The sequence below is a fragment of the Eptatretus burgeri genome, chromosome 2, assembly GCF_056783735.1.
Source record: "Eptatretus burgeri isolate ZD-2024b chromosome 2, Ebu_testis_v1, whole genome shotgun sequence".
Lineage (NCBI taxonomy): Eukaryota > Metazoa > Chordata > Myxini > Myxiniformes > Myxinidae > Eptatretus > Eptatretus burgeri.
The window spans coordinates 4,291,128-4,302,137 of NC_140962.1; the positions used below are offsets into that span (position 1 = coordinate 4,291,128).

Genomic DNA, 11,010 nt, shown 5'->3' on the forward strand with positions numbered 1-11,010 from the left:
TTCTTAAAGACAAAACTAACAGGTCTGTGAGAACCGGAATTCTTACTGGTTGGTAGGTGATCAAATACTTATTTCATGCAATGAAATGCAAATTAATTATTTAAAAATCATACAATGTGATTTTCAGGATTTTTGTTTTAGATTCCGTCTTTCACAGTTGAAGTGTACCTATGATAAAAATTACAGACCTATATGTGCTTTGTAAGTGGGAAAACCTGCAAAATCGGCAGTGTATCAAATACTTCTTCTCCCCACTGTACTTGTGCAGTAATAGCTAAATGTTGTAAATGTTTAAAAACCTCAGAGATAATAAGTGAGGATTGCTTTGCAATACATGTCCACCACCGATGTAATATTTTCTAATTCCAAAAAGGATATAACTCTGTGAAAAATTGACGAAAAGCCTTGAAACTAGAACCTGTTCTGTAACTTGTCATAATAAAGCCATGCACCAAGTTTCAGTTTGAATACGTTAAAGGGTATGGGGAAAAACGTCTGAAAAACCACAGGTGGGACAGACGGACGGAACAGCAAACCTATCATCCTCTCCGGTGGAACGGGTAGGGGACTAATAATAGAGTTTATTTACTGACTTGTGGGAAAGGTGTGATTCATGAGTATGTTATGTAAAACGATGCAGATGAGTAATGTGACGATGAGTGCACACAGAAGTGACACGATAAACTAGAGGACACTGAACTTTCTTCATTACTCACACTCATCACTTTACAAAGAGATACTGTCAAAATCTGAGATTCACAGTTCAAGTAGATGAAAAGATAAAAGATGAGAGGTCAGGATAGGAAAGAAGATGGAATGAAAAATCAATCAATTACACAATTACGTAAGCAGAGAGAGCCTGTCAGGATTAAAGAATAAAGAACTGCATATCCATATGGATTGAATGGAAGAATCAATGTAAAGCACATAAAGCACAAGCCATTACGTAATTGGATCCGTTTTTACGACTTTACCAAGAGACTAAAGACGCACCACAACAGATTGTAAATGATTGGTTATCTCGTAGCAAATCAAATGTATGTGGATAGATCAACTGCAGTCGAAATTGTGCTGGGACTCCGGAGCAAAATGTCGGTTCGGATCCGGCTCAGTAATTTTGTGGAAAATTTGTCAGGTCCCAGATCGGATAAATTTACAAGAATGTTATTTATTTATGTGTGTGTGTTTTTAATACACACAGAGAGAGAGAGAGAGAGAGAGAGAGAGAGAGAGAGAGAGAGAGAGAGAGAGAGAGAGAGAGAGAGAGAGAGAGACAGACAGACAGACAGACAGACAGACAGACAGACAGACAGACAGACAGACAGACAGACAGACAGAAACAAACAAACAAACACACCAGCAAATACAACCCGTTGCTTCACTGACAGGTATATTAAAGGGGGAGGGGAGTGAGAAATAGGAGGCAGGGAGGGGAAAGGAGAGAACAGAAGGAAACCAAGGAAGGGGGGAAGAGCGAGGAAGGGGGAGGTGGGGAGGGCAATACCTCACCAAATGTTGCTATACACTGCGGGAGGGAGGTATGCGATGAGGGAGTGAGACAGACAGAGGCAGTGAGAGAGAGAGAGAGAACATGAGAGGGGTGGTGGGGGGGGGAAGAGGAAAAAAAAAGAGATAAAGGTGAGTGGTGGAGGTGGGGTTAGCAAAGAGAATGATATGTGATGCTTAATAACCAAACACACACACAAAAAAAAGCTCATGTCAAAACAGCTGCACACACAATGACACAACAGAGTTTGTGAAGTAATCTGCAAAAACTTTGATTTCCCAGTTCCAGAGAATTCCTGGAAACATGAATCAAAAGCAATCACTGAAAACATGAAAGTCCCATTCACATACGATCTCATAATCCAATCGAGCGTGAACATCGAAAACAAAGTATTGCGACCAGACATCATACTAAGGTACAAAAAAAGAGAAGAAGGCATTTCTAATTGAGGTGTTAATACTCATGATTTTTGGACTAAACAATGCAGAAATCAAGAAAATGACCAATTACCGAGAACTCAAGAATGAAGTGAAAAGATCCTAGAAGTTGAAGAATGCTAAAGTTGGACCAGTTATAGTTGAAGCTGCAGGAATGATGATAAAGAAATTCACAGAGATATTAGAAACCAGCCATTGGAATATTACGACAAAACAACTGCAGTTGGAAGCTGTCCGGGGCTCAGTGGTGATTATGAAGAGAGCCATCGACAGAAAAATTTGAGCACAGAAGACTTCACAGCTTGGTCCATGAATCGTGACCCCTAACTGAAATATTGGTGGATGCTTTAAGTCCACCCTGGGAGGACTCCATTCCACATTCTGAAATCCCATATGTAGATACCAATCAAAAACAACAACAACAACAACAACAACAACAACAACAAAACACACACACATTGAGACCTGGTAAGTCCCTGCTTCACCTCCTGAAACCCACCCACCAAATGTGGAGATGGCAAGCAACAACAGCAACTTGCACGTACACACACACACACACACACACACACACACACACACACACACACACACACACACACACACACACACACACACACACACACACACACACACACACACACACACACACACACACATTGAGATCTTGGGCGGGAGCATTTATAATCCACGCTATCTTCCTGGCAAAGGTCGGACTGCATGCATGAATGCTCGTACATGCAGCGACCTTTGCACTCCACCGGTCGACTCACTCCAAATCTGGTTCGTACATGCTGTAGTCCCCTCAACAGAGGGGAAAGGGTGGGAGACCAGAAGGAGGGTTGGGAGAGAAATAGAGGGTTAGAAGGTCGATGGAGGATGATCCAGAGCTGCAGGGTCTACCGGAGTGCTCAGGTCCTCAATACCAACCACAGGCTTGTGGTAGCAACTCTGAAATTGCAGCTTACATTTGGGAGAATGGTACCATCCCAGCCTCGGCTGGATGTTGGCAAGCTCAAGGATGAGAGGGTAGCTGAGGATTTTGCGAACAGGCTGAGTGGGGATATGGGGGGTGTGGGTGCTTTGGGGAATCCCGAAGAGTTGTAGAGTGCCTTCAAGACCACCATACTTGATGTTGTCGGGGGATGTCTTGTAACTCACCGGAAGTCGAAGAAGAATTTTGTCTCTCAAGGGACACTGAAAACCATTGACCAGAGTAGCAGGGCCAGGCTTAACGGCAGAACTGAGCTGTTCAGGGAGTTGAGGCGTAAAACTGTTTGTGTGCTGATGGTGAACAAGGAGCCCTATGTGCGAGGAATCTGTGAGGGGGTAGAGCATCACCTGTGGTCGAGTGATTCTTGTCCTGCTTACAGGGAAATTCACGCATTGCGTTCATTCAAGCCCGTCACTCGGTGTACTGCAGTTACAGTGGAAGGTGGTAGGCTCTTGACAGAAGAGTCGGAAGAGAAGGCCCGCTGGGCCGGTTACTTTGAACAGCTGTACCAGGCTGATCCACCAGCTGAGTTGGATGTCAGGGGTGTTACTATCCCTATTGATGACCCTCCAATCAACTGTTTCACCTTTGTTTGTGGAAACAAAGGCTATGGTGAACTGGTTGAAACAGGGGGAAGCTCCTGGGATCTGTGGCATCCATGCTGAACTTCTCAAGGCTGGTGGAAATGCTGCACTCGTGTCGCTGCATGCAGTTCTGCGCTCTACCTGGAACAAAGGCATCATCCCAATTGACTGGACGAGGGGCCTTGTTGTCCCTCTCTGGAAAGAGACGGGTGATCGCCAAGACTGTAACAACTACTGAGGGTTGACGCTGTTCTCAGTGCCGGGCAAGGTCTTTGTTCACCACTTAATTATTGATAATTATTGATCGGGTTCGCCACCATCTGCTTCAGCACGAGCACCCAGAGGAGTCTGGCTTTACAACAAAGAAGTCAACGATTGACCCTATCCTTACTCTTCGGGTCCTCACGGAATGCAGAAGAGAGTTTCGGCAGGGGCTGCTTGCAGCCTATGTTGATCTCAGCAAAATGTTTGATTCAGTGAATCAGGATGCCCTCTGGAGGATTCTTGGTCTTCGTGGGGTGCCACCAAAATTGATAAATCTGATATCTGAATGATACTCTGGTACTGAGAGTGCTGTGATTTGTGGCGATACCACCTCCGACTTTTTCCATTTGTTACTGGAATTCATCAGGGGTGTGTACTGGCCCCCATGCTTTTCAGCACTTTTATTGTCTGGATTCTGGGGAGGATGTCAGAGAGATCAAGCTGTGGTGCATCATTTGGGAATGTCAAGATTGTTGACCTTGATTTCACAGATGATGCAGTCATCTTTGCAGAGACTCCGGATATCCTTTTGGGGGCCCTCGAGGTGCTGAATGAAGAGTTGGAGCCACTGGTATTACGGGTTTCCTGGGTCAAAACTAAGATCCAGGCTTTCGATGACATCTTGGATGCTGCTATCTTGTCTGTACCTGTTTGTGGCGAGGATATAGAGGTCACGGAGAGATTCACTTACCTTGGCAATGATATTCATGTCTCTGCTGGCTGTGAGCCAGAGGTCAATGGACATCTGGGTCAGGCCTGAGGAGTCATGGATTCACTGGATCATGGGGTGTGATGCTGTCGGTACTTGTGCAGGAGGGTGAAAGTCTGAGTCTTCAGGTCCTTAGTGCTTCCAGTATTGATCTACGTACTTGAGACTTGGACTCTGATCAGGGATCTGAGATAGAGACTTAATTCCTTTGGTACCAGGTCTCTTTGGAGAATCCTTGGCTATCGCTGGTCGAACTTTATGTCCAACGAGCGGTTGCTGAGAGAGACTCAAATTAGATTTGTTACCTGCGTAGTCTGTGAGCGTCAGCTGCGGCTGTATGGACATTTGGCTCGTTTTCCTGACGCTGATCCTACTCACCAGATTCTCTCAACAAAGGAGCCTCCTGAGTGGAGGAGGCCAACGAGCTGACCAAATACCTCGTGGTTGCAGCAGGTTGATCGGCATCTCAAGGAGATTGGGATGGGCCAGTCATCTGTCTGGGGGATGGCCAGACGGAGGCCCCTGGAGTACCGGCGGAAAGAGGACGCAGCGCCGCGATCCTCCAGCGCATACTCCCATTCCTGACCTGACCTGGAGCAGAAGGAGGCCATTTGGCCCATCATGGCTGTTCTCCACCAACACCAGAAAGTATCACACATCCACATTCAAACTACTTGCAAGTCCTGCCAATATCCCTGTCCCCGTCGATCTCCAATGCTTCTCGGTACATATCTCATTCCAATTTAAACCTACCTACTCTTTCTGCTTCCACTACCTTTCTCGGGAGACCATTCTATTCATTAACTATTTGAAACATTTGAAACACATTATCGTTCCTATTGATCGGGCAAGTAATAACGTCACATTTATATGTAAAACTTTCTGCATTTTAGAAACACTTTTGGAAGAATGAGGCTTGCAGAATAGTCCTTCGAAGATATACAAAATAAGTAATGGTAATAAAATAGGCTTAAAACATAGTAGGTACCATATTAGTCACTCATTAAAAAGAAAACTGTTCTTCATCAGCCACAAATTACCATTAACACACTGGATCCCAGAAATGTACCAAAAAAAAAAAACATTACAAGATGAGATCCATTGTTGCTGGTGGAGAATGAAGTGTGAAACCATCGTCAGGCAGTATTACTGGGGCAATGAGACTCATGAACAAATTCTTACAAAACTATCATAAATTTCGGTTTTATTCTGGTATTAAAAAATTCTGGATCATTGATGACTTCAAACCTTTCATTGATCGCATCTATAACATTAACAACAGGGGTGAAACTAAATGTCTATAAACTTGTGATATTTTTTCCAAATTGTACACAAACATTTTACACGACAAACCCATAGTTGCATTTGACAAAGCAACAGATAAGGTATTTACCGGAGAGAGTAAAGTGTACTTTACAGTCTATCAAAACAGATCACACTGGCCTGTAAAGGAAAGTCCGTGTTTATGTAGTTTATCAAAGGATAAACTTGATGAAAGTATTTGATTTATTTTGACCAATGGCTACTTCCCATTTGGCAACAGGATACTCCAACAGACAGTGGGCTACCCATCGGTTTGAATCCAGCACCTTTAGTTGCAAATTTGTTCCTGCACTTATTTGGGTCCATAGCATAAGCAGGAATAATTTGTTGCACATAAATGTGAAAAAAATGCCATCATAAGTTTTATCCACATATTCTTCATCCTTGCTGTTACACCTTCACTGCATTGGATGCATGGCGACGGTATTGTCGCAATCTCAAGAGATTTTGACTCTTGCAATGCCATGAAATTATTGTCAACCATGCACCTACTGGCTCGTGGTCAATGAGCTTCAGTGTGCTCATGACATCGATCTTCAAATCTGTGGATAAGTAAAATGTTGCACTAATTAGTTATTTTACTGTGCTTCAATTTCACGTTCATTTTCCTTTTCTTTTCACAGGAACAGTATTAATAGCCAGTATAATGGGAGAAAGCAGACCCGCTGCCCTTGTGGCTGCATATCTCATGATATATCACCGTCTCCCACTTCTGGATGCTCTCCTCACCATCAACAAGCATCGTCCAATTGCTCCTAATGATGGCTTCCTGAAGTCAGTATCGAGAACTTTTTCATTAACACAACTGCAAACACCACAACCATGCATACCCCCAACCATGAGCTGGTATCCATTCATTAACTAACAAATATTTCCCAATTATATTTTCAGCACTAACAAGCCCATGGACCTCAGGCTCACTTTTTGTTGCATTGTTTTTAGCTCAATTTTTATTTTTATTTCGAAATTATATGAATGGGGAAACAGGCACAGGAAGGGAGTATTGACGTAATTCGCAAGTTGTCAATCACAGTGCACCGAGCGTCCCACTGCCAATCAGTAGCGTCTCGTAAGCCAAGCCACTGAAGCGTAGTTCGCTTGCGTTGTCTGGGCATTCACAATGTGAATAATGAAAATGTTTTTGTCTACATCAAATTTTTTCTTCACCCTCCACTGCTTGGGTCCTTGGCGATCAATATGGTACTATTTTCCACTTTGCGCGACTGGTGGTTTGTGATGAGATGCAAAAATGACGCACATACATTGGATCTTATTATCGAGATGAAACACCCTGGGGATATCTGTGCTTGCCCCAGTATTCTCATCTCCACTCATCCACACCACACAACTCCCCATCAATTAATTTGTTGATAAACTGTTACATTGAATTAACGTGATGTCGATGCCTTATATTGGTAATCTTGGTGGACAAGTCCATATTGCGTACACTTGTTTTGCCTGAGAATTTATCGAGATTGATATGAATAATTTAAACGTTTTTGTCCAAATTGTGTTTTTTTTTCCTTGCCCCTGCACTGCCCGAGTCCTTGAGGATTAATATGGTACCATTATCAACTTTATGCAACCAATTATTTTGGAGGAGATGCAAAACTTACACATGTGCATCTTATTATATAGATTTCCAACGTATTCCGGTGTAATTCTTCGTCATGAAATCTCAGTGTTGCATTTGTTAATCAATTAACAGGTCATCACTTATAACCGCAATCATAAACGCACAACCACAAACATTCAGAACTATCCTTACATGATGACTGCTTTAACTCCAAACCTGTAACAATCAATTCCACAAGTATTCTCTCCACCCTGTGTGCAGGCAACTAAGAGAACTCAACGACACTTTGCTGGAGGAGTGGCAAGAAATGACAGAAACCAATGGTCATGGAACGGAGGAGTACAATAACCAAGAAGCCATAATGCTGACAAATGGGTCGATGACATTGTCGAATGATGAGGATCATCAGAATTTAAAGTGTGCGAACTTTGTGAATGGGAAACGCCAGCCTCTGGAAGAAAAGGTTGGAATGAATGAGGGGACAGGAAGGAGAAGTGATAAACGAAAGAATGGATCCTGCCAGACAAACTTAGCTGAGGAAGATGCAATTCGTTCGAAGAGGGAATTAAAGGAAATCGTGCTAGCATGGCGAGAACAAATCCCTGAGGTTGGAGAGAGTGACAATGATAGCTCTCTGAGCTGGAAAAGTGCCGTCGACCCGGACGGCGATCCACAAGCTTGTAAGCAATCATACAATGGTGGGGATAATCACACCGACTCATGGATCGCTGAAAACAGTTATGATGATAACGATGGTACCAACAATGATAACAACAGCATGTTTGATTATGATGATGATGCGGCATCAAACTCCACTGCACCTTCATTCTACGATGGCCCTCGCCATGATACTGGTCTAACAGTTCTGCAACGTTGGCGACTCAAACGGCGTGAACTGGAGCGCAAGAATATTGCATTTGAAAAGGATTTCCCACCTCTAAGACGTTCATCAAATTTCTCTTCAGCCAACAGTGAGTGCAAAGAATGTGGGAGTGAGTTGAAAACTGAGAGTGAGGTAGGATCCAAGACAAAGAGTGGAGCTGAAAGTCAGTGTAATTCATCTATTCGGCCAAACCTCGAGGCATATCAGCAATGGAAGTTGAAGCACGCGTTATGTACTGGGTTAGATGCCACTGATGAAGTGTTAGCGATGAGTGTAGCATTGAGTGAGAGGAAATGGAGGCAACGGAAGGTAGCTCGTGAAACATTGAGTGAGGAGCTCGTGAGGAAGTGTCATGAGGCAAATGCAAACCAAGAGGAAGAGAGTGTACATTTTGAACAAGATTGTCATAGCATGAGTTATGGAGGCAAGGAAAGCATAGATTGGGATAACAAAAGTACATCATCCAGCAGTAGTGTCAGACCAAGGTTTGGGACTTCCAGTACAAGAGTCGCATCAAGAACGATGACCCCACACAGATCTGAATCAACGTCACAAACCACAGGGAGAGAAAGAATGTCCACTACTGATATCAAGATGAAGGAAAGTAATGTGAGCAGACAGTGGGACAGACATACCAAATTGAGAATGGATCAGGTGAGAGAAGAGGTTCGGGAGCCATTGACAAATAGTTTGGATGCCCGCCTTTCTGGCCTGTTTAGTGGTGAAGTAGATCTTACAAAAATAGGTCGTAGGGCACGGGAAAAACAAAATGATGTTTCAGGAGTTATGACTAATTATGCAGAACAGCGGGTTCGATTACAGAATCATGTGAAGCATCGAGTGAGATCAAATACGATGGTACAAGGGAATAAACAAGATCATGCCAAAGATGGCGACGGAGATCAGAATATTCCTGGTTGTCAAAACACAGCAGAGTTACTAAAGTTTGTTCAAGGTCTGTCTTTTCAAGCGAAAGGTATCCAGCGAGAGTTGGTCGGTAAGGGGAGGAAACAGAAAACTCGGAATGGTGAGGGTGAGGCCTCCAAAAATGTAGCGGCAATGGCTGAAGGCATCCAAGAAAAGGATATCCCGGAAGATAGAGATTGAGTGTGGAAAGGACAGGAAGAAACAACAGCCTGGAAACATGAGTATGATGGAGAATTACACGCGATAAAGGGTAATGTGGAGCAGGATTCAGAGGTTTTTATATTACTTGTTAATGAGCTGTGCTGCGAGACTTTCAGGTATAAATATAATCAGCGAGTGGGACTTTGGCTGAAACTTAAGGCTCAATAACAAGTCAATCACTCATCAACCAAGTTAATTATATCCAGCACTTGCGATTTTGTTCGAAAATCACAACGTACTCCTTGCCGTAGACACCAAAGCCATAATGAAACGAAGCATGTTAGCCTGGAAGTCAAGGACAAAATGTGGAAGTAAGCAGCTGTGGAGCGACTTCTGATGAGGAAGATGAGGTTATACTCAGGCCGAGGAGATGAAGAAAGGAGGAAATATGAAAGCAAGCACTGAGGAAGAAAAAACAAACATGGAGTGAGGCGAAGGGTGTCACTTTCTAATAAGGGCTTCAATGGTAGTTGAAGTTGCAATTAGTCATTGACCAAGTGTAGATTTGAGCTTTGTCTTTAGGAAAATATCAAGACTACAGAATTACATGAGTAACGAAAGGTATAGCTCATAAAATCACTAATTTAATTTCCATGATCCTTGTAGCTGCAGCTCATTTTAAAAAATAATAATAATAATAAGAGATTTCTACGCGTCTTTTAATGTAAGAGATGTTAAGTTAATATAGACAACTTCAGTAATACAGTATTTCTAATTCCAGCTTTATTTGGACAAGATGGGCTTCATCAACCAATGTGTTATTGAATTACATGGTCATACTGACCTTCTTCTCCTTCTTCTTGTTGCGTATGGCAGCTTCGCTGCTGGGTCGCTATCATTTTGTTGGGGCACAACTATGCTGCTGATGCTGTACCCCTACACAAATACACTGCTACTCATTTTGCCGACCTCAGAAGGATGACAGGCTGAATCAACCCCACCTGGTGTTAATTCAGCAGCCAATGGGGCGTATACTCAGGACCCTAAGATCCCAAGCCAGCCACCGTAACCGCTAAGCCAACACCAGGCTTGTCGTACCGATGATTCGTGAGAAACAAAATGATCCATTAATAAAGGACCTGAAGATGTACCACATTTTTCCCAACAGCAATATAGTTATATTGCATATGAATGCTGTGTTACAAACAAAAACAATCTAGTGAGAGAACATCGAGAACAGCTTGATGTGCGAGACTTCCACTTGGCACATCGTTTGCTCGTACATTATCCAAATTAAATTCTGCCATTTTTTTTTTGAACATGTTCATGAACTTCATATTCATTGGAGGATGTTGTTCGAATTTCTTAGATTCCAGGAGACGGTTTCCGACCGATTTTTCTTTTCTCTTTTTTGTTGTATGACTTACCACTTCTCACGAGCTCACGTTGAACAATAAATTACAATATTTGTCACCTTTTGGTTTTTGGGTCTTTTGAGTCTGGCAATTGCATGCTGCGAAGGCGTGCGTGCACGCAAGCTTGCTGTCATCACCAATTAAAAGCGCAAAGATGTTGAAGCTGACTTGGATCGAGCATTTTCAATTTATTTTTTTTTAAACCACATCGTTCATTTTTATTTACTTTTAAAAATGTTTTACAAATAAGATG

The 11,010-nt window shown here is 42.9% G+C and overlaps 1 protein-coding gene and 1 long non-coding RNA gene across 3 annotated transcripts in view; one reads left to right on the forward strand and one right to left on the reverse strand.

Annotated features, from left to right (window-relative positions):
- Positions 1–10,815, forward strand: part of LOC147031289 (uncharacterized) — an 83,500-nt gene extending 72,685 nt beyond the window's left edge. For both annotated transcript variants that reach the window (XM_085861209.1, XM_085861214.1), the window contains 2 exons: positions 6,439–6,589; positions 7,653–10,815. In XM_085861209.1, the coding sequence (XP_085717335.1) occupies positions 6,439–6,589; positions 7,653–9,381 (1,880 nt within the window). In that variant the 3' untranslated portion in view covers positions 9,382–10,815. The remainder of the gene's footprint in view (positions 1–6,438; positions 6,590–7,652) is intronic.
- LOC147031288 (uncharacterized) overlaps positions 1–11,010 on the reverse strand; it is a 153,406-nt gene that overhangs the window by 105,309 nt on the left and 37,087 nt on the right. The gene's annotated exons all lie outside the window — the stretch shown is intronic.